The sequence below is a fragment of the Phoenix dactylifera genome, unplaced genomic scaffold (assembly GCF_009389715.1).
Source record: "Phoenix dactylifera cultivar Barhee BC4 unplaced genomic scaffold, palm_55x_up_171113_PBpolish2nd_filt_p 000378F, whole genome shotgun sequence".
Classification (NCBI taxonomy): domain Eukaryota; kingdom Viridiplantae; phylum Streptophyta; class Magnoliopsida; order Arecales; family Arecaceae; genus Phoenix; species Phoenix dactylifera.
The window spans coordinates 150,022-177,860 of NW_024067827.1; the positions used below are offsets into that span (position 1 = coordinate 150,022).

The 27,839-nt window shown below is 37.6% G+C and overlaps 1 protein-coding gene across 2 annotated transcripts; it reads right to left on the reverse strand.

Moving 5' to 3' along the window:
* Nucleotides 1-71: 71 nt before the first annotated feature.
* On the reverse strand, nt 72-27,839 carry LOC103722760. 2 transcript variants are annotated; one of them, XM_026810640.2, is made up of 15 exons: nt 27,423-27,839; nt 23,058-23,167; nt 16,647-16,709; nt 16,355-16,553; nt 16,126-16,230; nt 15,901-16,031; nt 15,141-15,720; nt 12,829-12,894; nt 12,590-12,666; nt 8,503-8,784; nt 7,522-7,867; nt 7,289-7,438; nt 6,911-6,949; nt 803-1,342; nt 72-624 (listed from the first exon to the last, which is right to left on the reverse strand). In XM_026810640.2, the coding sequence occupies exons 1-15, from the start codon at nt 27,678-27,680 to the stop codon at nt 472-474; spliced, it is 3,099 nt and encodes a 1,032-aa protein (XP_026666441.2). In that variant the 5' UTR covers nt 27,681-27,839; the 3' UTR covers nt 72-471. The 2 variants fall into 2 exon arrangements, with proteins under 2 accessions (XP_026666441.2, XP_008811656.2); XM_008813434.3 differs by lacking the exon at nt 6,911-6,949 and having other exon boundaries at nt 803-1,339; nt 27,423-27,838.

The following is a 27,839-nucleotide window of genomic DNA, read 5'->3' on the forward strand; positions in this document are numbered from 1 at the left end:
CTGAAGCAGCTTGAGAGATACCTCAGTGGTACTTTAGAAACAAATCAAGAAAAATGAGAATTACCAAACTATTTGGTATGCACGGCATTATAATCATCTAATACTTATATATGTTTATCAGGTCAGTGAAGTACACAGCCCTTGAGTTGCAAAACTGATGGTATCACACCAAATCAGACTCTGCAACAGGTCCTAGTAACCATTTGTACCTGTACAGATGAGCTCTATGAACATAAAATAGGGACCGCATGACTTGGGAACTCGTAATATGCCCACTCATGCATAAATCAAAACTCGGAGAAATGCACAGCTAAATAACATCTCATCTTCCAAAATATCCCAAGTAACAGAGTATATAATATCTCCATACTACCAATATGGTGCTGCTTCTGCCTGAACTGAACAACAAAGTAATATCTAAATGCCCCGCACAAAATCAAGGTTTCCTCAAGGCAGATGCTGCACCCATAACTACGGCATTACAAGGCCAAGACCAGCACCAAGTGATGCACCAACTGCTGCAGCTGTGATAGAGTTTCCCTTTCCCTGAGAGTCATGTCTTGCTTCCACAGAAGTTTTCTGTTGTCTGGCCAATTCCAAGGACAACCTCTCATTTGCAAGCTCCTGCAGAAAGCAAGCAATACAGGGCCCAGCCTAAGTATATGCTTTTGAGGACAGATCAAGGAGGTGACAGTATGGGAGATTAAGAAAAAAGAAATGGCATAACTTCTGCATTATTTTCATTAATCTTTGCCAAAAATATCATAATTTCTCATATTTCAAATATAATAATAAGCTCTACCTGGAAAGCCACTTCCTCATGACTCCGGATCACATGGTGTACAAGTTGACGGAGTGCAGTAACACCTTGTTCAGGCATAACAAGAGGTTTCTTCTGAAAAGGCATTCGAGCAAGGTTAATTGGAGCAAAGATAATGCTTTGAGCAGCCCCCTTCCTGCTCAAATTTTCTTCTTCTGAACTCACTGACTGCAGACTACTCACAGAACTTGCCATAACAAAAGGGCAGGAATTTATAACTTCAGTCATACTGGCAGGCGCTTGATATGCCTCCATGGCAGAATTGATTAATATTTTCTGCTGATGGGTGCTGACAGAGAATTTATTTGTTATGGCAAGAACCCAGGGGATGTCAAGAGCTTTGGCCTCATTCAAGAGAACTGAAAGTGCTGGTTGTGGTTGTGAAGCATTTGATGGATGATAATACGGTATCTTTTGTGATAGGTTATGCACAAGAATAATTAAATCAGTCTTCCTACTGAGATCACAAGATCCAATTTGCAATTCTTCCTTAAAACGAGCAGCCTCTAAATGCAATTCCTGTAGAGCAAAAATGAAAAGCTAGATGTTAGAGCAGTCCCAAAAATGTTGAGTAGCTATAGGAGTACAATGCTAAACCAAAATCATAAAGATTAAGGTTCACCGTCTCAGTATTGGACCCCATATTGGTACCATGCTGGTACACCTTCAGTCCGTCCAACATGGGTGTTGGTTCGGCATACTGAAACTCAGTATGCTGCCACTACCATTATGGTACAGTATTGCCTGGTACAAGGTCGTTATGGTGAACCATGGTACTGGTACAGATGAATGGCCTCTTTCAAGTCAGTCTTGGGGTTATTAATTCAGAAAAATTGTACACTGTAGATTTCAGACAAGTCCAGTAAAAGTCATCAGGTGTAGTTTAACAATCTATCAATTTCAAAGAAGTTTAGGGCTACCATGTAGAGTTTTGATCTATAGGCCAATGTGAACAGTACTTTATGAATTATAATACAAACAGAAAAGAATGAAAGCTTTGCAAGAGCTGGTACCCAAAAACCATGAATTCATTGTTTATAACCAATCCGTAGCTTTTTTTCAGGTTGTTTATTCTTGCAGTTTGCCAGGTCCATGACTAACCTTTTAGCAAGGGTAACCAACCCTTATTGCTGAGAAAACAATAAATGTAAGAACAGTAATAACAGACTCCTATCACTCCAGTTGATAAATCTAGAAAAGGTCTCAATTGTCTTGTCCCATATATGGAACATGAAAAAGATGCATCCTAATATCAGCCCACAGGGCCATGCATTTACACAAAAAAAAGGGAATGCAAACATACACCAAAAAACACATGCAAACACATATGCAAACCCAGACATGGGCGCACAAAAAAGATACACCAACACATGCACACATACACATTCACAGACAGAGAAACTTTACACATACAAAAGATGATCGAACATGAATATTTCCATAGGACATTTGTGAGTTCCTAAGTTTATTCTATAATTTCAAGCAGCAGCGCTAAATCCAAATCAAGGGAAAAAAGAATAAAAAATGTAAACCATGATTACAAGCAACAAGTCCCTTGCACTACATCCCCCAAGAATCACTTGGCTTAACCATGAATGCAATTTCCTATCCTTACTAATTTTTTAAGGTCCAGCCTAAACCTAGAGAGTACAAACAATTAGGCTTCAGCAATGCAATTTTTCAGCTTTTCTAATGTTTAATTGGCCTTGTTCCCAACTTATTCTTCTTACTTTAGCCAGGCAGCTTCATACACCTTCAGATTCTCACTCTTCATCATCGTTTGCCAAAGGACATGCAACTGCCTTATGTCTCAATAATTTAATCTACTTCATAACACTAGCTTCAATATGCCCATATCTCAGAGTCCTAATCATAGATATCATAGCAAGGCCTCATCCTTCAAAACTATATTGATAACATGGTCATCTGTCCCTATCCTCATATGTCAGGTTCCAGAAATTCTCCTTAGGGTATTTATCATCCTTCAATATTGATTAATGTATCCATCATTGACTCCACTTGATGTATTTCAGGAATTATGTCAGGTTTTCCTGATTAGGAGAACCTTATCCTGCAAAGAGCTCTGTCACACATTTTTAGTTAGTTATCATTATGCTCCAATCTCATCATTTATTAACTAAAAGCCTTCACAAATGACAGATAGCTGTATGTAATATTCTAATTTGAGCAGGTCATTTATTAACTAATGGAAAAGCACCTATCAGGATACCAGAATCAAAGAGTTCCTTTAAGGACTTATTTGATTGCTTGTAATTAGGAATGCCATGTATTATAACTAAATGTCGTAGCAATCTAGTAATTTCAATTACATTTGTTGTTTGGTCCTTTGTGGGTATACATGCAATAGATAAGGGCAAAGTTATTTGGCTCAATTAGCTGAGAGATTTGACTCTGAATCTAGCATTTTGTAGTTAGTATACATAGTAATAAACTATAATGGCAAAATAATAACCAATTCATTAATTTAATATTGAAAAGTAATATTATTATATACAATCCAAAAGATTGTTATCATGTAATTGACGCATTAGTAATACATTAAAACCAATACATATATATACTGTTAATTTATAAATAACTGTTGTAATCAAGGTTTGTCGTCTTAGAACCGGACCCGAACCAGCACCACACTAGCACAATGTTGGTACATTATAGTATAAAATTTTTTCGGCGTACTAAGTATCGGCACACGACCCGTACCAAGTACTGGTACTGAACCAGATGGGTACGGTATGACCCATACCGCCCGATTCAGGCCGGTATGGCGAACCATGGTTGTAATGATACTCTTAAATTATGATATGCATCACGTTAATGCAATATATAAGGTATCATATTATTATTATCATTATCATATATATTCTAGTTATTACTGTTATATATTAACATATATTATTGTATCTTATGGTATATAGTATGATTGTACAAATAGTATTAATAATATTGTAGTGGTAGTAAAATATGATTTTTTTTTTAGTTATAACAACCGATCCGAGGTGAGGTTTGGAAATCTCAGGTTTAGCTTGCTATATTAAAGGATATTCAAACTAACAACCGATCAAGTTTGATATGTTTCCTAATGGGATGAGCTTGAATGAACCTATTTTCGATATGAATCTGGCTTCTATTTATTTTTGGGAGCCTACACTGTTTTATGGTTGGCTTGTTCACAGGTCAAAAGAGGATTGAGCATGGTTTATTTCTTAATTGAACAAGTTTAATCAAGCTATTATCGAGCCAAACTAGATATGTTCTTGAACGGATTGGTTCATTTTACAGCCCGCTGATAGTTTAGTTATATGGCTAGGTGTATACACTGACAGTTCGAGATATATTGTATAATATAGTAATATTTATATGCCAATATAATTACAATATCAAGTTAATCTAGTAGTTCAAGATACAGTCGATGTGTTCATCAGCTGAAATCCTACAGTTGGACCTAAATATGTGGTTGTCTTTATATGTTGGACTTGTCTTACCTAAAACAAACTGATAGATGCTGAGGTTGGTAGCAGCAACTATAAATATAGCTGTTCAACTATATGCAACTAAACAACCCTACGATGCAAATTAGAGGAAGGCAAAGGCGCAGCAACTTCAATACATTAAGCCCACATAGCTGCCTGGGCTAAAGGATATATAGATGATAGTACAGCACATTATTCAAGTCCATGATAAGGTCCACAAGAAGCTTGGACAAGCCACCAGACGTAGAAAGTTCAACGGTTTCATGGATGGTGGGTGATCAGAGTATTTTTGCCTTATCAAGAGAGGTTTCTGATGGCATGCATGACAAACTCAAGCAGTAATTTTATTTTGTCAATTCCAGAATAGTGAAAAAGATGAGAGAATTCAGAGGCAATAATGGTGAAGTCAAGATTAAGTCAAGGCGAACTCGTAAATATTTTTGGAATGCAGAGAATTTTTGACACCTTGGACAGGAACAGAAACAAGAAGACATGTTTTTGACATTTGAAAAATGGGCCATCCTACTTGCCTAGGCAAAAATGTTGGCCCTTCGCAGAACTAATTTAGGTGTCTCGTCAAGTGACAGTTACTCTAGTTACAGCACTTTGTTTACAACTATCTTCAGTCAGCATAAAGTATAAACATTTGTACATTAGTGTCACACATATTATTCACTTTACTGTTATAAGCTGATATGAGTATAGGTATTTTTAACTAGAAATGTAATTGAATGTCTACTAAATCCAGTGGTAAATATAGTTCAGTAATTTGGAATATCTACAAGCTTACATAGTTGCACAGTTTTGTAATGAACAGGGTGGAAAGAGGATTCCACATCCACTACTAAATTCAAAGATGGAAGCTGTAATATGAAAATCTAAAGAGCTGAACATGATCAATAAGATCTAAAATACCTATAAAAGAAAAGAAAAGAAAAACTAGAAGTTTTAGTTTTCCCTTCCAACGGATCATGCTGTCACAAATAACAGTTTTAATGGCACAATGCAATATTTTGATTTTGGGACATTTTAGATGCATAGGCAAGCAGTCTAAAGTACACATAGAAACATATTTTTTTGGTTATGGACAATTTATACCTTGTGAATTGCAGATTAAAGTTTAGATTCTTTTTGTTTTCCAAATTTAGATGCATAGGCAAGACGCATAGGCAAGCAGTCAAGAATCAAGATAAAGTTTAGATTTTTCTTTTTTGTTTGGAAAATTTAGATGCATAGGCAAGCAGTGTACAGTTTGCAGACATGCACATGCACGCAAGCACATGCGCGCACACAATTTTTTTGCTTACAGACATTTTAGACCTTGTGAATTGCAGACTAAAGTCTAAATATTTTTTGTTTTCCAAACCCCATTTTCGAATTTGGCAGCAGGTGTAAAATACTCTCTTTCTACCAAATGTATTACAACTCTATTATATATAGTTTACCTTATTCACATTATTGAAGGTCAAAGCTACAGACAATTTGAGTCACAAAGATGCTTGCAACTCGTGCAAAATGTCTTGGTAAGACTTGCCATTTACAAGAAGAGGTTTAGCAGCTTTTTTATAGCATATGGGAAATCATCCTAAGGTCAAGTATCAAGTTCATGAGGAGTAAAAAGTCAAGTCTTTTATTTGTCATAAGTAACTTATATAGATTTAGATAGAAAATAACAATTCAGTTTCTGATGTTTAAAGGCTTTGAGTTCTTCAAAGCAAGTTTGCTTTCCAAGCATGTCTAACTCTCATGGAGACAGCGATCTTCCTTCTCTTCCCATAAGTTATACTCTTTGTTGCGGCAAGTTAAAAACATTCATGGAAGTGGTCATCATCACTCAAAACTCTTTTAAGCTATTAATGCATGTCTTATGATTCACTCAGAAAACATCCTTTATTTTTCTCTCCAAGTGGTTGGCAACAGAAATTTAAGTTGGCTATCCTAGCCAAAAGCCAAATTGGTTATTTTTTATCCAAGTACACTAGATTCCAGTATACATCTTATGGCATTTGGTACTTGCATACAAACTATCATATTCCATTATTGTAGTTCTTTAGTTGCCTAAGAGATGGATATTCAGCACTTGAACCCAGAGATCTCGTAAATTTCCAAATATCAGGTCTTGACCTTCACACTTCAAACTCCTCAACTCTTATATCACCTTGATAGCAGTCAATAATTCATCGATAACTTTTAGAAGTATCCTCTTCCTCAACTAGTGCTTGTTCAAGACCACCATTTTAATGTCTCTAGTTGCCTAAAAACTTTAATGTTCTCCCTCATTCTTAAGCTTAAGTCAACAATTCAAATTACCATGTGCAATATTTTTGGTCATATTGTTCTCTATGAAGATTTTATGTCTTACCTCATTTTCACTCATTACTTTAATCTCTATGGAGCTATTATGTGAATCATGTTCACTTTAAACATTATGGCCACTATAACCCATAAAAAAATGGTCATCCATAATTCAACCAGCCCCTTCATCTGTAGATAATATGTTTTCCAAACAACCCTGTAGTTGGCATCTTTTACATGCACTATAGGATTACCAGTTGAAAATGACAAGCCTAAAAGTTTCAAAAACACGTAGCCTGTGCTGAAAAAATATTTGAAAATTCACTCCAGCAGCACCAGACACCTGACAAAACCTCCAATGCTATATTATTGAAGTCAATAAATATGACAATAGCATTACTGGAAAGAACAAAAATGAATTCAGAGAACAAATACTACAACCACGAAGAAACCAGCATTGCAAACAATAGAGATGGATTATGAAAAGAGAAATAAGTCAAAATACAGAAATACTCCACAACTTTCTTGGATGGGTAAACTAGGTTCTAAACCAAAACTTTCATAGCTACAAATATCCTTGTCAACTAGCTGATCCATGGGCTTTAACCTGCCACTGCACACCATTCTTAGAAGCAAAAGAATCAAATTTGATAAAAAAAAAAAAAGGCTAGGAAAAATGTACCTGGAGGTTTACTCCTCTTGAATCTAAGTAGCACAATCCATCTGCTACTCCTTCAATATGCACATCTGGGAATATGCTCTCAGGATTGGCACCATTTCTTTTTCTATGCTGACTCAATATTGCTTTCAAAAGAGAGGTTTTTCCAGCACCCTACAAACATCCAATTCTTAAAATTTCTATTTTTACACTTCCTTAAAAATAAAATGCACATCTGCTGTTTACAGAAACAGTACCTCAAGTCCAAGTAACCGAACCCTCCGGGTTCTGACATGGACCTCCTTGGAGACAGTGATAAAATCACTAGTACAATATACAACAAAACCTTTCAGACCATCACTGCAACTCCATACACTTCTCTCTTCAAAGGGAGATCCAATTTGAGACTCCCGACTGGAACTGGCACATTCTGTGACTTCAGAAGAAAACACAGGAAGCAAAGAATCATCTACAACAGGAAACTTTGGTGGCTGTTTCAGTGGAGCATCAATTATGATCCGCATCCTTTGTAAATCAGGTTGCATGTCATGACTTGGTGAGTATGGAGGCATTGACGGTGAGGAATCTACTGTTATTGAACACCTAGGTAGTGATTTACAATATTGCATATTAGATCATGATGTAGATCATATGATGAAAAAAAGGGAAATTTTCTTAAAAGTCTGCATTATAGAAGTGTCTAGATGGGGTGGGAACCATTAGAACAATTAAATGACTGAACATAGATTTGCACCAATAAAGAAAAGAACAAAGCTGCCCAAATTAGAAGTAAACATAGAAAAACAACTTTTCAGATTATATTGCATCTTGTATAACATTAGTTCATAGGTGAGTTAGCCATACAATATACACTTATGGTTCCTTGTCCTTTCAGAACAAGGATATAAAAATGGTTGCAACTAAGGAGATGTGTCTGCTTAAGCCTAGGACTGCAAATGAACCAAGCTGGCCATGAACAACTATTGGCCTGATGATAGGATCAATTGACCCTGTCTAAATATAAAAAAAGCCAACTTTATAACTGAACACACGTTCAAAAAAATATATTACAAGCTAACTCAAGTTTCTGAACATGTGTACCATGATCTATGCATTTATACATTTTTCTACCCAAAAATATATTATGCTTGTATTTTAGCAAGCAATAAAATTATTCCCATCTTTTGGCATTTGAAATCATTTCAAATGCAGAAAAAAGTAGAAAAAAAAAAGCATACCAGTTTCCATTAACTCGGGCCTGAACAAGGGTGCATAAGTGCAATCCATGTCCAACAATATCAACTTTCAATTGTTCTGCATTTTTCTCACCAGGAACACCACTCCAACCAAGAGGAACAATAGAAGTTGCTGTATGGATAACAGGAGGCTCCACAATATGGCCAAGTTCTACAGTACCAGCAGCTCTCAGACCAAGCAGCTGTTGTAGATGTGGAAATTGTGGCAACTGCTCGATTCCAAGAAAGAGTGAAGAATTTATGCACATGCACAAATCATATACTCTGCAAAAAGAAAAAAAGAACAGAAGCATGATTGCTTTGCCATATTGCATAGTAAAAAAGACTAGAAACAAGATTTTTTGAAATTTAATTCCAATATTCATCTAGCATAAGGTCCAATCAGAAGCAACATTACAATGTGATGTTTGACAAGATAACAAAGAGATATGGGGACGTAAAGCTTTCAAATTTTTCTCTGAAAGAGGAAAAAGGAAAAAGAAAAAGGGAACCATAGTTTAGCAGCCTTCCATAAAAATAAGCACAAAATATGACCAATTTGGACCAAGCTCAAACAAGAGAGGTTGAGAATTGATATTAGGTTGACAGCCAGTCATAAAAAGCATGTTGAGCGTTGAAATGAATTCAAATTGATAATAGTAAGTATGTTAGGATCTTAATTTTCATAATTGGTATTGGCGGTTACAGGTATGGGAAAGCGGACATCTTAAAACTCTTTAAGGATGTCCCTAGGAAGCAAGTCCAGAGGTCCAAGGTTCCATGAAGTTTGAAGCAGATTCATTGCTCTAGTAGAAGATTCCTGCTACTAAGATTAGATAGTCCTTGTTTTCTGGAAAAGTTTGAAATAATAACAGAGGTAGCTCGACATAGGAATGTTTAATAAATGAGGATAAGTCGACCCTAATAGTTGAGACAAGGGGCCATGCTTATGGTTATGAAATAATTAGAGCACATTTATTATACATATGCTCCTAATAATGCATTCAACAATTACAATTCTCTTTAAGAATGACACTTCTGACAAGCACAGACTGGGTCAACTGAGAGGACCTGGTTCTATAAGCATCCTGGTCAAGGCCACATTCCGATCCAAGATGGCCGAAATGGACAAAGACAGATCAGATCTTTAAATTTATTCACTCTCTTAAAGAAAGCAAGTTAGCTTTGCCCAACACTGTCCTAGGAAGAAAATTAAGAAAAGAAAGATAATAGTTGTTGATAAGATCTGCAAGCCAACCTTTGAAGCATTTGAAAGATAACATGCTATGTGCATTACTAGTACCTCTTTTGCGAGTGTCTTTATGCCATTCTTGATTGGCAATACTCTTTATTTGTTGACTTAACATAGCAAGTGAACAATTTTATATTTCATGATTTATACTTTCAACCAAGGTCCGCCGTACCGGTACCGGTCGGCGTACCGGTGGCGGCCCGTACCGGTCCCGTACCGGTCCGTACCGGTGGCGTACCGGTCCGAACCGGTCCCGTACCGGTCCGTACCGGTTCTTCAACAATAAATTACCGGTACCGGATTTTACGCTGATCCGGTACCGGTCCCAGGCCGGACCGGTATGTACCGGCCCGTACCGGCCGTACCGGACCGGTACGGCAGACCATGCTTTCAACCATGCTCAAAAGCATCAAAATTTAATTGTGTTGCACCTTTCAACATACACATTATGCAAGTTGAAAGAACTGAAACTTTTGAAATCAAAAGAAACATTATAAAAATATTTAACTTTTTTAAAAAGTTTGCATATGGACAAGAAAGAATTCTCTTTATTGTATGCAGAATATGAAAAACCCTAATAACTATTTTTAATATGTTCAATTTAGAATAGTTTCAAAAAATAAAAAATAATAAAAAACCTTTAGTTACCTTGTTCCATTATGTGCCCCGACATCTCTTTTAGACTCTTATAAATTACCAGCTTGAGTATGCATTCAACTTTTACTCATATCTACTTCTATGCAACACTTAACAAATATCTTACTCCTTCAACCTCCATAAAGCTACTTCCATGCTTCGCCATTAAAAGATTAATGAATCGTAAAAGGTCTTCCTCAAATTGCATCAAACGTTGAGCAACTTTAAGTCCTAGTGATCTAAAGTAATTTGTCCTGCTAGTAGCACAATCATGCTCTAATTTATGAGAGTTTGCTAAACATACCGAGTCAACTCATATATGCATAACCAAGGCTCTAAATACCAGTTCCGAAACCCATAGCATTTTTTAAAAATTGGAACAGTATGACACTGATATGGGATCAGTACCAACAGTACATATCAAAACTAATAGCTTCCAAAAAATTAAAAAAAAACCATTAGTATCAACTAGTATGGTCAGTCGAATACCACCAGTATGTACCAACTAATAGCACAGCAGCTTCAGCATCTCGGCACGCATGTCGATGTCGGTTTCATGCTAGAATGGTTTGGTACTGGTCATGCTATCCAGTCCCAATAGCTTTTGAAACCATATGCATGACTATTCATAAACTATGGTGAATTCAAAGTTAGAATTGCAAGTGTTGGAGCACATTGCAGGGCTTTTCAAAGTGTTCTAGACAATATTAGGAATTTCAAGTTTCCATGGTTGAGTTTGGTCTGAAGTCTCTAGTTTTAAGGCAATGGCAAAGCCAAAAGCATGTAGGGGGACCAGGTGGTAGGTTGCAGCCCTTGCAAAAGTTTGGAGCTTTCAAACTACAAGGGTTGTTGAGAAGTTTCCTTATAAGAGTTGCCCCCTAAGAAATCCTAGAATTCGAGCCAATGTCGCGTCTCTTTTTAATGTTTCCTAAGGTATTGTGGGTTCCTCAAAACTCACATTCTAGTGCAAGGCTGATGCCTCTCCAATTCCAAATATCCATTGCAAAGAGCAAATTATGTGCTTTTGCTAATGATAATGATATGTTAATAAAATGGTACCTCCACATCTCCCAAATAGTCTCTTGAGGACATTCTCTTCATTCAGAATTGTGACTATCTTGGGCCTATTATGGCTATATGATAGAAATTTGGGATCTAAAAAGTTGTATGAATCCCATAAACCCCATCCAAAAATTTTTCTTAAAAATTTTTTCAAACAAACCATGATCATAACCATTCAGCCTAATCTGAAGTATTTTCAAGTGGCATTACCAATCCTCGTTCACTAGGAATTCCTTCAAATCTTAAAAAACAAATCACGCTATCCTCTTGGCAAGATTCACCGAGCCAGTACTAAAGGGTGTACTAGCCGATGACCGATTCAGCACGGTATGGGTCCGTACCATGCTGTTCTAAGACGTACCGATGCAAAAAGAGCCAGAGAGGGAGAAGAAGATAGAGGAAGAGAGAGAGGGGGGGAGGAAGGAAGAGAGAGGGAGAGGAAGGGACTAGAGATAGAGGGCCTTAAAAACCCTCAACGAAATAAGGATCCCTACTTCATTTCGAAAGAGGGGATCATTTATTTTCCAATTTAGAACTAAAATCAGTTAATGATTTTCTGACTTGAAGTCAAACCATTCACAAATTTCAGTTCGAAATCTACAACAAAAAAAAAATATGGACACCCTATTTCGATGAGGGCTTTCGAGCTCTCTCTCAGCCTCTCTTTTCCTCTCACCCACCCTTCCTCCCTCTCCCTCCCTCCCACAGGGGATCCCTGTTTCAATGAGGGCTTTCAAGCCCGAGAGGCCTCCCTCTCCCCCCTCCCTCTCCCTCTCTCCCTCCCTTCCTCTCCCTCTCCCTCTCCCTCCCTCCCTCTTTCTCTCTCTTTTTCTTCTCTACTTCTCCCTCTCCCTCTGTTTCTAACCGAGGAAATGAACTTACCGGTAATCAATTGGTCCGGTTTGGTATGCCCAAACCAGCTGGTTTGGGATGGTTCAATAGACACGAAGTGAGAAACTATGTTCAATCAAAAAAATGGAGAGAACAAAACTCCGAACCATGCTCATATGTATAAACATAAAGTAGGTGATAAGAACAAATTTCAAGCATAAAACAACTAGACATCTGAATCACACGTTTAGACCTACCTGCAGAAAACCAGCCAATGGAAAAAAAATGCAAAAAATAATAAATTCTTACTTCTGAAAGCGGGACCTATATGACTTCATTGAATGTGATTGAAAGCGCTCCTTCAATTCTGCTATTACAGACCTTACCTGCAAATGACTTTCCCAAGAAAAGCAACCATGATGAGTAGCTAGAATCTATCGATGGCCAAAGCATCAAGAACAAGGATAACAACATGATGTGTGATTGACAAATGCACAATAATTGTAATATAAATATTGTAATTTATGAACAAAAATGGATGGTCGTACCGACGTCAATTTTGAGTACTCAGCATCAGAAAGCGACTCCACTGATGAATTTCCCAAGAGATAGAGCTATAAACATCATCAGTACAGAATTTTTTACAGGATCAATTAATGGAAAGTCATCAATAAATACCATGCAAATTTAATACTTTAATATGAGAAAAACAAGAATAGCATCATTTAACCAATTAAATATGGAAACCCAAGGGGAAAAGAAATAGCAGAACACTAATCTTAACAACATAAAATCAAACAAATTCGAAGCTGAGAGAAGGTAGATCAAGCAATAATCAGAGATGTAACAAGTTCCAAATTTATATCCCAAATCGAAAGAAAGAGGCATATAAAACCTACTATTAGTCTGTTATTGTTTAGCACAACACTGTTAACTTATCTGAGAAAAGCAAGTCCAGAGATCATCTGGATTCTTACAATTTGAATTGCTAGTTTCTACCATCCCCTAAAGTAACAATATCATGCAAACGAAATTCTCCCCTTACAACTGGGATAAATTTAAAAGTGATGGTTCCCTGTCCGGTAGTCATCCTGTGTTTGGTTTTATTGTCAGGAATGACTTCAAAAAAGCGCATGCTTTCATGCTCAGAAATGAGTATGCTAAAGCTAGGAGGCTGATGCTTGGATTCTGGAAGCTGCAAGGAGATGGGTATGTGATATAAGCAGGATCTGACTATTCAAAGAAGATATCACAAAAGACCTAGGATACACTGCACCTATATAAAAATATAGACAATCAGCTGCAATCCTCAACTACACAGAAGTTAATAAACCTGTTCGAACGACCCACTAATTGAGCTTAGTTTTCATCCAAGTACAGCTGAATAAGCTAGGCTTCAATCCTTAAGAGTGTCCCAGAAATTTAATCCCAGTAATTGTAATGGTTAAAAATATTAGTTGATGGCAGTATACCATGCATAAGGTAATTGCATGAGTAGCATGACAATCGAATGAAATTTATTAAGCACTTTGACACAATTAAAATTTTCAGTGGGGCATCAGAGATCAGACACAAATCAGCAACCAAAAGATTTTTTATTCATGGTCCACCCACTAATTGCTATCAATTTTTATTAAGACATTAATTTTATTATTACATGTATAAATTTTCTTTAATTTTGAGATCAAACTAATATTTTAGAGACATCCTCACAGGCTCTGATCAAAGTTGTGAACATTAATTGAGAATTGAGGTCTCAATTGATTTTCACATTTCGATATCAATAGAGATATGAGCATGTAACACGTATCAAAATAAAATATAGAACTGGAATGCCAACATTAACACCTGAAAATTATTGTTATGTCATAAGTATGTATAGATGGGTTTGAGTGTCTGAGGATCGCAGTATGAAGTATGAACCATTAAGATTGAGGATATGTCACAATAAGCACTCAACTAGATGTCAGTCCCATGATTAACCAAATTAAGATCATGGAAAGGAGGAGTAACTTTTAAATCTCCACAATAGCAAGATGGTGGGGATCAAGGTCTGCTACAGGGAACTGCATTTATACATAATAAACAAGTTAATGCTACGTACCCTAGTTAAAAACATGTCCCTACATATCAAGGTATGCTGAACCGACCGGTTCAGCCCGTACTGAACCGGTGCCTGTCGGCACCGGTCCGGTACGGCATATAAAATTGGTTCCGACTCCTTCTGGGTCGGAACCGATCGAGGAAGAAGAAAAACAGAAAAAAAGAGGAAGAAATAGGAAGAAAGAAGAGGAAGAAGAAGAGAAAGAGGAGACTTATCGGTAACGGGCCTCGTCGGGGTGATCCTCGTCGGGGCTTGGTCGCGGGAGAAGAGCAGAGGAGAGAGGATCCTCGTCGGGGCTTGTTCGCGGGAGAAAAGCGGAGAAGAGAGGAGAAGAAACGAGAAGGCTCGAAAAGGAGGAAACCCGTGCAGGAAATGCATCCCACAAGAAAAACGGCACAGGGAAACACGTTTGCAGGTTGCGGATCTACGTGAAAAACGAGAAAAACGCGTGAAAACGTACTTCACGCATGAGGAGTCGCACGCCCGCGTTCTCGCATGCACTCCCGCATGCTCTCGCGTGCGCTGTCCCCGAACCGGGTCGATACAATCCTGTTCGGTTCGGTACGATACCGGTACCGTACCGATACCTGTGCCCACCGGTACATCGGTACGATCGGTATGGCGGACCTTGCTATATATATGCACAAAGATAACTAATAACAGAGTAGTTGTCAAATATCTATCATTCTTAACAAATGAATGTACAATCAAGCTACAACTAGAACACTATTGAAACCAAAAGAAAATGGTCGTTACCTGTCCAAATGGTACATATGAAGGTAAATAAGGAACTCTGCGCCATCGTTTCGAATTCCCAGCTCCAGCACTGCTTTTCCCATATATCTGGCTGCTATTTGCTTCTATGAGTCCTTTATCTGCATCTGGAAGAGGATTTAAAGAAATCCCATCAGGACCCTCTTGAATTTCAAGGGGCTGTGGTTCTGCTTCAGTCTCATCAATCATCGATTGCATGCCACTATCTGGAATTGAAGATGCTTCTTCATTTTTGTTTCCACCCTTTCTAAATACATGCAAATGTTTCTGGACAGCCTCTAAAGGAACAAGCTTTAAGAGTCTCCAAAATGATGTCTGGACAGGACCTAAACCCAGCACAAGCTGTTTCCCATCAATCTTTTTAAGTGTTTCTAGACTCGTCTTCTTGGTCCCTTCTTCACGTTTTACAAATGATGTACCAGTAAAACCCGCATCAAAAGATGTTTGCACTGTTTGGGTGCTGTAGTGATGAAAATACGCGGGAGACAAGATCCGTGGCACCAAATCTTCAGGAATGCAATATGTTTTGAAGTGGTCTCGCCATCCTTTCTTATGAACATAACTGGAAGCACATTACAAAAACAAAAAACAGAAAATGGAAATCAAAATCAGAGATGATAATAGTTTTTAAATCAGTATTAATCTTTACATTTTAACCAAAAGCATTATTTAATCAAAATATTTTCTGGCAAATTAAGAAAAATAAATAGATGATATTTTGGTTTTATAACAAGAAACCTACTCTCTCAAATCAGCATTCCCAACAGGTGGCTGGGAAAAAGTGATGCACTTCACTTGAACTTTATCATGCTCTTTGGATAGAGGAGATGTTGCAAGAATTCTCAAAATTGCAAGGGTAGCCAATGCTGCCACCTGTGAAACCAAGCAAAAGTGTAGGCAAAGGATACATTAGGCAGCAGACAAGTAAGGGACCAAAGTGGATCGGAATCAATTTTTCTACACCTACCGCACCACCAAGTGAATGTCCACAGAGAACAAGTTTCCGATTCTTCTTCTGTGCAAGCTTGTACAACTCCAATGCTGGAATTCCATTAGCACGAGCCAAGAAACCCTAGAGAATAATTTTAGCAAAGGCCATTGCTCTAGTAAGCAAGCTTCTAACCAAATAATATATAAATAAAGCACTAATGGAGGCATTACACTAGGCAATGTTAATATATAATGATCAGTCTTACACGGTGTGCAGCAGGCCTTGAATTTTTCTTCAATTGTTTTGATTTTACTTGTCCAGACTTCCCAAAATTTTCTTCAATCTTTTTCTGGCTACCTATTTGGTCACTTTCAAGTTCAACAGCATCAATCAAATCAAAATCCTCATCCTTATCATCATGGAATATGGCCCCTTGAAGTATATTTGCATCCGCTATGATATCTCTAGGACAGAGGAACAGAAAAACAAATTAATAAAACTTGCAGATTTGTCAACTGAACTATGAATCCATGGTTTGGTTCATGATAAATGCTTACTTGTATTGCTTAGTTCCAATAAATGAAGCAAATAGTGTGTCACCTGCCTCAGCTAATAGATACCTAAAGGGGTAAAAAAGGCAAATAAATCATATAGATCATGGCAGCATAAAAGAAAATAAAATTCACTAATGCAATTATAGATTCCAATTCGAACTTGATGAAGAATAATTGATCAATGCAACACCAGCTCTGAAATAGTGTAAGTTTCTTTTGTTATATGTCCAAAATAATGTGTTAAACAAAAAAACGAAGCCTATCTTTGTGTATATATTCTGCATCACCTATATATTTAGCTTGCTCTCCATAACTGAAATATTCTATTATTTTGTCTTTAGCTGTATGAATACTGATTATATTTCAGCCTAGGGCATAATGTCTGAAACTTGGTCAATGATAGAAGACTAACCAACAGAAATACCCATAATTGGATTATACCTTATAGGTTTGGTTTCTTCTCATGAGAGGACTCCATCATCATTCTAAAACCAGTCAACATAGTGCTGTTACAAATTGAATAATTATTTTACAGAATCAAGAAAAGGTTTTTCGATCAAGGTGTATTAGAGGTTAGGATCCTTGATATAACATTATTTTTATCCCACCTTCCTGTCATTGAAGTGTACAGAGTTTCTATTTGATTTTGACAAATTTTAATATCCTATGCTAAGGAGTTCTGACGTGGACCATCCTCTGAATTCAGATTCTACAGTTCTGATTACTCCAACCTACAAGTTAATATTGGAAGGCTTTTGTCACCTTGATGTTTCTTTGCAACTATTTTGAGCCCTCTTCATCATTAATATCTAACCGTTCACTGTTTTAACAATTTTTTCTCCCAGATTGATCGGGTTTCAGTTTTAGAAACATTTTTGAACCATCCATTTGCTTTACCTTTGTAGACCGTAGGTGATTTGTTTTAGTTAAAATGTTGTCTTTTAATGTTCTTTATATTACTTAGGTGACATATAATAATTACCCTTTGGTAATCTTTAAGAAAAATTATAAAGAGGATCACCTACAGTATACACAGCTAAACCCCCTAACTAGTAACTTCTTCCTTCTTGGTGACATGTGGTATCAAGTAGCATTCTATTTGATTTCTTTTCAAGAACTCTACAGAGGATGCCAAAGCTTCATTAAGAATAAAAATATGGATATTTTAGCAATTTATATGGTGAAATATGATGGTTTTGAGATCACATTTAAATGCAAATTGCAACTTAGCCAGCTTCTTTAACTTGACTTTCTTAGTTCGATCCTATCCTAAAGCCTGGGTGAACCCTACTAACTGCAAAAGCGAATGTATAAAGAAATTTTTAAAATTTTGAATACATCTTCAAATTTTTAGGTTTCTTTGGCTGAATATGCGATTGCAATCGGATTCAAGGGGATCAAAAAATCAGATTGTAAAACAGTATTGCATCAGCATTCAAATTACTTATAGAAAGACTGAGCTATGGAGTTCCTGCCAGCATTAGTGCTTCACCAAAAGTAAGATATCAACATTTATCGGTTGAAATTCAAGAGGGCATCCATTGTTGCATGTTGTATGCAGAAGACATTCTGATGCTTCATGAGACTCATAATGAACTTCTCAGTACTCATTATATGGAATTAACATTTTGTTAAAAAATGTTCAAGTTGTCTCGCTGAAATAACATATATGACCTACATTTTCAGTGAATAATGGGAGGCGAAGGCTCAAAGTTGATGGATTAAGGCTTGTTGCTTTCATTTATTTCAAATAGATTTACTTAAGAAGCAACCCTAATTCTTATGTCTGTCTTGCTGGTTATGTCTGTCTTTTTTTCTTTTTTGAGATTATGAGGGATAATCACCTCCAAGGTCCGCCGTACCGGTACCGATCGGCGTACCGGTGGCGGCCCGGACCGGTACGAATCGGTCCCGTACCGGTCACGTACCGGCCCGAACCGGTCACGTACCGGCCCAAATCGGTTCCGTACCAGTTCTCCAATAATAAACCACCGGTACCGGATTCCACGCTGATTCGGTACCGGCCCCAGGCCGGACCGGTACGTACCGGCCCATACCGGCCGGTACGGACCGGTACGGCAGACCATGGGTAAAACCTTGCAATTGTAAGTGGGTGCTCTAAGCTACTTTATTAGGTTACCAAGATCGGTTTGCATCTTCAAGATGACTGAGGATATAACTGAGGTGGTCAAGGCAGCCAGTAGATGCCTAGATAGGAACTTGCTTGAGAGCATAGAAATTTGTAGCTACATAGTTTTACCATGTACTGAGTGTTTTATAAAGCACAGTAGTTAGTACTTACCATGATATGCAAGTCATTTGCCTGTTATAAAGTTTGCCTCCAATGTTGACTTTTTTAGATTTCCTTAAATTAATTAGGTTTGATTCTGGGTGCTTGCTTGGACGGTATCAATCTTTGCCACTTGGACAAGAGGGTAGTGTTTTGATTCCGGTTGGAGTAAGCCTCAACGCGCAGGGGGGGTGCGTGCGGCAAGAAAGAGAGGTGATCATGGTTTGCCGTACCGGTCCGTACCGGCCGGTACGGGCCGATACGTACCGGTCCGGCCTGGGACCGGTATCGGATCGGCGTGGAATCCGGTACCGGTAGTTTATTGTTGAAGAATCGGTACGGGACCAGTACGGAACCGGTACAGGACCGGTACGCCACCGGTACGGGACCGGTTTCGTACCGGTCCGGGCCGTCACCGGTACGCTGACCGGTACCGGTATGGCGGACCTTGGTTATCACACAATTACATAGATACTTAAAGTGAAGTTTATTATGCTTCAAAATATAAGTTTATCATGGTTAACTATCACTAAATATTCAATTCACCCAAAAAAAACTATGAAGTTAGATATTCCAACACTTCTTAAGCCTTAAATCACCATTGTTTTAAAAGACAGGATGGAAACCTGCCTTAGGAAGAGAGTGCCTCCAAGCGCCTCGCCTAGGCTTGGGCGGACCAGTCCAAGGTGTGTACTTAGGTGGCTTCCCACGCCCAAGGCACATGCTTAAAACAGGCACCTAATGCATGTGAATGCCATCGCTTTGGCTTACATGGGTCAAGTATCTAATAACCCAGAATCCAACCAATTTAGTCAAATTCTTTAACCCTTCCCCTTTACCATTTGTGCAATGCCGTGCCTTCAACCTAACCTTCTCTATGAAAATGAAAGTGAGGGAAGATGATGTGCGGCTCCTTCTGCTCTTATTGGTTCTAGGACAGACCATCCTTCCCGACGAAAGTCATCTCCAATTGATCTCCATGCATATGAGGAATTATTGGATGGAATGCCCACATCTAGAGGGTTGCCGTGGGGGAAAGATTTGGCTCGCATGACGTCACATCAAAGTGAGTCCATACACAGGAGGTTATGCTGAGCTTGTATGTAAAAAGGGAAAAGGTGGTTCTGGTGGTAGGCAAAAATGGCGGCAAGGGAAGCAACTTAGGCATTTTTTTTCTGATTCTTGATTCTTTCATTCGCTTCATTTCTTTCTATCTTTCTGGCTGCCAACTAGCCACTAGGCTAGTTATAGTGGGGCTGCCGCTAGTCCCATTATTGTTGTTGGCAGAGCTATCACCAACACCGACAACTTCTAGACTATCATTTGCACCAGTAGATGTTGCTATTGCTTGGTGGTTGCTATGGCCATTGATAGCAACATGGTCTGTGGTTGGGTGACGGCCTTGGCACCTAGGTGCTTAGCAGCCCCTTGGCCACAAGTCCAACACCTCTGGTCTTTTTAAACAATGAAATGAACCTAATACATAGCACTAAAAAGCAGCAAACTCATGGCTATTAATTGCTTGTTAACATATATAACTCTCTCTCTCTACACGCACACGCACATATATATATATATATATATATATATATATATATATATATATATGTTTTTGGAGCTGCATCTGTCACTTAAGCACACTTGGATACTTTGGCATTGTAATTATTATGTACACATATATCAATATTAGTGAAGTTAATATTAGTTGAAAAAAAAGAAAATAAATAAAAACAGTTTTAAATTTTGGGATATTCTACTTTAGATCCCATATGTTGACTTTTTGGATATGGACACCTTCACTCATTAGTTAGGTACCTACTGCTCTTAAATCATTTATGATTTCATAAGCTTAATTACAAATGAAATCTAATTAAATGTCCTTGACACTCATATATTTTAGATTGAATATACTAAGTAGCTTTCTACCAACAAATCAATCATTTATATATATATATATATATATATGTTAAAAAAATCTAACCTTTAAAACCTTTCCTTTCATATGATCCCACTCTTGGTAAACTTTTCTATTATGTGGTTACAAAAATTAAACAAAGAATAGGTAATGTCCCAATTCTTTCAAGATGAACAATGACCGGAACATATGTATTAACTACAAAACCTTCCATCTTTATCCTCCATCCTGTCCCTTGTATGCAAAGAGGGTAATATTTATCAATAAATAATATTCCTTGACTATTTAATAGAGATATTCTAAAATAACACAATATAATTTGATTTTAATAAATTAAATAATTATATAACTATGATGATTTAAATATTTAATTATATTCTTTCAAGCATGCATTGCATGTGATGGATTGCTAGTATATAACGAAACTATGGTTGGATATTGCAGACAACTCATGGATAAATAGTGCATTGACTATAGAGTATAGAGGTTATTAAAAAAATAAAAAGAATTGAAGGAAACAATGATTATAGACTTACAAAAAATTTGTTATTTCATCGTAAACAAAGCAGATCTTAGAGGTTAGCATGCTTAAAGTAGATCTATTAAATCTATTTTATTTATTGGATGGGAAAGAACATCAATTATGTTATTATTCATGAATAACTCCTATAAAGTTTAGTTTAATTGGCCATGGATTAGTCGGCAATCATGGACATACAATAGCACAATTAATTGGCTCTGGACATAACAGATGCCAAATTTTCTTTAGTTATTATTACAAGTCATCCCAATAATTGGTATACTGCAATTCATAGAATCACTATGTTAGTATATAGTGTTAATATGGCAGTATATAAAAATGTTTGATGCACACAATACCAGCACATACTGATCAGTTTATCATAGAATTTAAAGATACCAGTTAGTAGGGTTTCTAGCAAACAGGAAAGTTCAATGAAAGGTCAATATTGGACAATATGTTATAGTATTTTGAGACAATGATATGTTAAAACTAGCTTGTTAGCATGCAGTACTTCAATACATTTATATTGTGAGAACAGTTGGAGGTTCTGCCCCAAATGTTTCAATGCTTGGATTTGCTTGATGCATGCCATCAATTTGCATCTCCAACCTTCCATGATGCTTGCCCAGCAACTCCTATTATTGGGTCATTTGCATCAAGTTTTGAAATATCAAGAGGTTCAGCACATACCTCTCAGCAAATATTGTACCGGAGGCCTCATCAATACAGGGAGGCTAGTTCACATTAAAACTACCCTAAATGCCTGAATCAACAGCAAATTGAGCAGTTCAAGGTCAGACCAAGTGATTTGAGGGCAGATCATGGTTGATTCACTTTAAATCGGCCCCCCAACCACTCTTAAACCAAGCGGCACCCTGGATACTGCTTATGTAGGGCTTAAAGAGTGATTCTCTCTTGTTTTAATGATTTTGGGTTGCAAGTATTACTACTGTTAAATGATGTTATCAATATAATCTTTCTTTGTTGCGTTTTATTCCAGCTGCCAATTTTAATATATATCTTTCAAATATATTTTAGATTATAAGTTACGTAAATGTTAGGTGCTATATATGCATGTCAATGACATTGGCATACAGAAAACCTTGACTAAGGTATTTAACTTGATTCTCCTATCTTATTTCTTGCAAAAAAACATAGCACTTAGACAAGAAACGTGATTAAAAACCCAAAATCCAGAGTTTGGAGGTCAAAATGTCCATAACAAGACTAGGTCTGTAACTACACATAATCATTGACATCCCCTGTCGATACAATCAACAAGCACATGCCATACAGAGCCTTCGTCAGGATGGTAACAATCCTTTGTATTTTGAACCTAGGTTTACATCAACTTAACAGATCAGGATTCTCTAAGCACTATCCTTCATTTCAAGGGTACAATGTGGTAAATTATACTCCACAAACACACAAATAATTGCTTTACTTACTGATAACATTATGAATAGTATGTAAAGCATATGTACCTGCTTAAGCTAAACCCAACCTACTGCAGCCGCAATACACCATTGGTCAGAGAGAAGCCAAGGTTCAGAACATTAATTGACAATTTAATTACATATATAGAAAAATGCATTCTTAATTTACAGACGTAAGCGATTTCTCTAACCTACAGGATTTAAATCCAAAACTAGAAGCATATGACAATTTATAAGAATGTCAACCCACCGGTGAGGTACATGATCCAAGGAAGGTTGAACACGCTCAAGAGATACGATATGTCCTCCAAAATCAGACTTGAACTTGTTAATAAATCGAATCATTTCAGTAGCAGGCCTCTATCATGTAAAAGAAAAGATTGTCATCAGTGCATGTAAAGTTTAACACACACACACACACACACACACACATATATATATATATATCATATAATTTTTCAAGTTGATATTTTTGTGGAGTTGAAGACGGAATCTCGCCATTAAATGCATGGTTCATTCTTGCTGTACATAAACCCATACTTCTATCTACCAACCCCAGATTTTAACATGGCAGAACAGCATATATCAATATGAAGAAAACTGACATATCCTAAAATATAGGGCATTGAATTGAAAGCACCATATGACGGTCAAATATCAGGTGCCAGAGAGGCAACATTAGGCAGTAAATTGTGGATCCATTTGAACCATTTATCAGGAGTACAGTGGATTTCTGTAATTGGTGCAGCTCTGTGGTTGCCCTAATAGGTAAGCAAGCATGAACTCACCAAACTTTTCAGAGTCAGGTCAAGGATGGACATGTTAAGAAAGAAAACCGGTGACTAAGCATGAACCAGACATAACATGAACTTGGGATTACCCATTATACTTGGTGGATCTTATCATATAGGATTTACCTCAAGCAAGTTTTAATTTCGACCAGAATAGCTACATTGATTCAACACATTTATGACAGCAAAAGGCATCATTTTATATATTAAATAACCTGCTTCAGACCTTGCGAAATTCAAACCACATTTTATTCTCCAGATCAGAGCCACCATATAGTCAAGATAAGTTAAAGGGTCTCAGAGATCCTTTGATTTCAAATTCCAAGGATAATTAGTTAGAAAAGAATCCAATTCTCATCCCTGACATAAGATATGTACAATACATATCAAGCAAGTTTATCAGCAGTATATAAGAGGATAACTATATATTGTATTTGCTATCCGGTATTCTTCTGTATCAGCCTGAGACAATGCATATCAAATTGCTATGCATCAATGCAAACCTATGCGTAGCCTGTACCCTTCTAACTAACTTGAACCACAATAGTACGACTGCATGAACTTTTAAGCTCCTAACTACAATACTAGTTTATCGGCTTCCCTTTGTATCACAAATTATGTGCATAATATTCATATTATGTCAAATTACTTGAAAATATGGAATGCATAGAATTAATTACAACCACCTTAGACATCAAGGGTGATTCTAGCCTTCTATAGACAGAGAACCATATATATTCTTAAAACATTCATGAACATCATTATAAGGTGTTTTAAATTGGTCCATGTTAAAAATGCATAAAGTAGTAGCAAGGATTGAGAAACTAACTGTACTGGAGTACTCACTACCTTGTACCAAGGTATGTACTGCTGGACATACCATGCCGTACCACCACCATAAGCAAACCATGAGTAGACACAGGGGATTACTGCAGTACATGTCATACTGATACACGACTATAAGTGCTTGTACCAAGGTACTGCAAAGCTTGAAAAGTATATCTTAGCATGTCAGTTGAACATCCTTTCATGCTAGTGCACACCAAGTGCCAACACAATAAGCATAGAGTATTGATTTTTGATAGGCAAAAGCATGCGGAGGATACTTTAATTCTTGATAAATAGGCAGACTTGTAAATAAATTAGTGCGCAAGAACCCAAAATAATATCATTACTACAATAGCATTTGCAGATAATTTTTTTCCTTTAGAGCAAAATATTCATATAGCTACATTCTTCTCATCACCCTTCATCCTCTCTTCTTTCTTTCTGAGCTTCCATCTACTTATAGAATCTATTTGTTTAACCAATAAGAAAAAGGATATTTTAAAGTGTATAAGATACTACCTTTTGAGTGGATTTATTTGATTAGAGGACGTAATTGGATATTATATTTTCAGTTTTCTGTAGTCATTACTTTCTGTTTTAGAAATCTTTTTATGAATTTATCACATATCTTGGAGCTAAGACCAGAGTATGATAAGGCAACCTAAAGGACCACATCAGCAATTAACACAAGTAATAGGGCCCTTTTATGGGTTCAACCAATGAAAAACAAGGAAAGGACAGGAGAGAAGATGAGGCATATTAACACACCACACAATCTTCTTTGGGTGGCCATATGACCCAATCACTTTCTTCCCTCTCTCTCCGCCCTTCTCTCTCTCACTCGCCCCCACCAAAAAATAAATAAATAAATAATAAAGCTAAGGCCGGCCTCTTGAGAGGGATTAATTTAGATTTTTTTAATAACTTATGATTCTGAGTGATGTTTGTTAGGGCTGTCAACTGAAGGAACTGTCTTTGAGGCACTTGTGTATGGCTTGAAAATCAGCTTGATATTGGCTCACTCGATTAGTAAATGAGCTGAATCGGAGCCAAGATTGTAAGCTTGAAAAATAAATGAGCTGACCATGAGCTAGGCCCAACTCACTCATGTACGGCTTGATTTGATTCGAAATACAAATACTGAGATTAAAAATATATCAATAAGACAGTTTTAACTAATTATTTGTAAAATTTTATATTTATTACAATATATTAGTTAATTTTCATAGATGAGTACATCTTAGTTGTTAGATCTTAATCTAACTGCAACTTTGTAGCCAGTAGATGATTAAGATCTAACGATCCATGTTGAAAGGAGTTATCCCAAATCCCAACAATGTTACAATTGTCCTAGCCCTCCACCACTCTCATTATTATTTCTATTTAACAGTGATGACAGAACCCATCGCTTTCCCCACTCACACAGTGAAAGGCTTAAATCCATCGAAGCCTTCTCCTATTTGCTGTAAAATCCAAGATCTGAACCGTCATGTTCCCCTCTCTAGCTCAGCCTCTTGCCTATCCATCTCTGCACTTCAAGCTCCAAGTATGGAGGCCTCCTCATCGAAGCACTGTCTGGCAGAGGAGCCGTTTCTCCTCTTCCCGCATCTACACTGGCAACTTATGAAGAGCTAATCCTCAAGAGAGGCATCATCCTTCGACCGTGAGATTGGAAAAAGTAATGCTTTCAGAGAAACCTTAAAGAAGATGGCAGATTTAGGTTCAAGATAAGAGGACTGGAGCTGAAAATATATGTTTTTAATGGCTAATTTTTTGGGGTTTACTTTTGTAATCTTGTTGGTTATTGCTGAGGTAGGGAACTCCAAAACCCATTTCAATCCAAGCAAGCCAGCCTCAAGTTGGATTGGGGTAATGAGCTGAGCTTCAGCTGGATCATCTCAGCTCAACTCAATGCAAGCCGAGCTTCAACTGACCAAGAAGCAAACCAAGACAAGCTCTAGCTGGCCCCAGCTCATACAAGTCTTCCTCCTTTATACCCCTAGTATTTGGTCCAAATAATGTTCCAATATTTCAAAGAATCGGTCATAAAGATCTGTCTTTCATCTTCTTCCTCATGGGCCTTATATACCCTATCATCTTTTCATTTGCCTTTATAATCTCCCCAAATTTTCTTTTTATTCCGTCGTTCCCTTCTCTTTCTTTTTCCCTCTATTGAGGAAAGATACTGCTGCAGTTTTCCTCGAGTTTAATTTCAGATCAAATCTGAATTTAATCAATCCAAAATCTAGTCATGCCAGCCATAGCAGAGTAGAAATTAAATGGAGAGCTGCATCAATTGATAGTAGAGCAGGAGATTCATTGTCACAAGAGTTGTTTCACGAATACAACATGCTGAGAAGCACTTATCAGGACAACAAAAAAAATGATGAAGAGACATTGGATATACTATGCAACAATTTAACAACACTTACCAATAAGCAGAATATGAGCAAGGTACAAAGGCTTCATGAATTATATAAAGGCCAGGGAGAAATGTTAACTGAAATCCCCTCATCGATCATCAACTTTAGATGAAAGGTGGCTCCTAGGTCTCTAAAGAAAACAATTATTATCATCTAACCAGCCATCTGAAAGCTCAGGCAAAGGACAGCATTGTGCCAATTTTCTGAAACATTAGAAGCACATGCCAGATTACAGAGGCGGCGTCTTAAACTAACGTTCTTCAATAAATATGCAAAAATTTTGCGTCCACGATAGCATATTAACGAAATTGTCATCACGAACGATACCAGAGGAGTGGGATACTCGGATACAGCAAAACAAAGGGCACAAACAGATAGCTCACAATGTTATGACATGATCAAGACGCATGCACAACAAAGAAAACAACTATCATCATCCATCGAAGAATCACGAACCTTGACCAAATAAAAAGTAAAAAAAAAAAAAGCAACAACTTTTGTATAAAAAGATCGACGCCAAATTCCATAGAACGGAAAACAAAAGAAATAATTGAATCCGGGGGGTAATCCGACCTTGTAGACGCACTCGGAGAGGACCATGGAGCAGAGGACCTCCTGGAGGTCGGCGACGGAATCGGCCTTGACGGCGCAGCAGAGGTCGTGGAGCCGGCGCTCCAACTCCTCCCGGATCCGCCGCTCCTGATCCCGCCGGTCGTGCCGCCCCTTCCACGGCGGCCACCGCCACTCCGGCGGGGGCGGGGGCCAGGCGACCCCAATCCTCGCGGTCTGATCCTTGATCCACGACTCCACCCGGCTCCGGAGCGATCCCATTCCCCGGATGAAAGGATTCTCCAGTTCTACTGGCTCTCGAGTGGGGAGGAGGAGGAGGCGGGCTAGAGGGGAGGGAGGAGGGCATATGCCGCGGAATCGCTCGAGATCTGAGACTACCAGTATGAAAGAGACGGTGGAAGCGTGGAGTCGAGGAGTTGG

Coding starts and splice junctions, on each gene's coding strand:
- LOC103722760 (XM_026810640.2), bottom strand. CDS start 27,680: ATGGGATCGCTCCGGAGCCGGGTGGAGTCGTGGATCAAGGATCAGACC. Junction 16,710..23,057: donor TTGGATCATGTACCTCACCG/GTGGGTTGACAT, acceptor TTACCCCTTTAG/GTATCTATTAGCTGAGGCAG. Junction 15,721..15,900: donor GGGAATGCTGATTTGAGAGA/GTAGGTTTCTTG, acceptor ATGTGCTTCCAG/TTATGTTCATAAGAAAGGAT.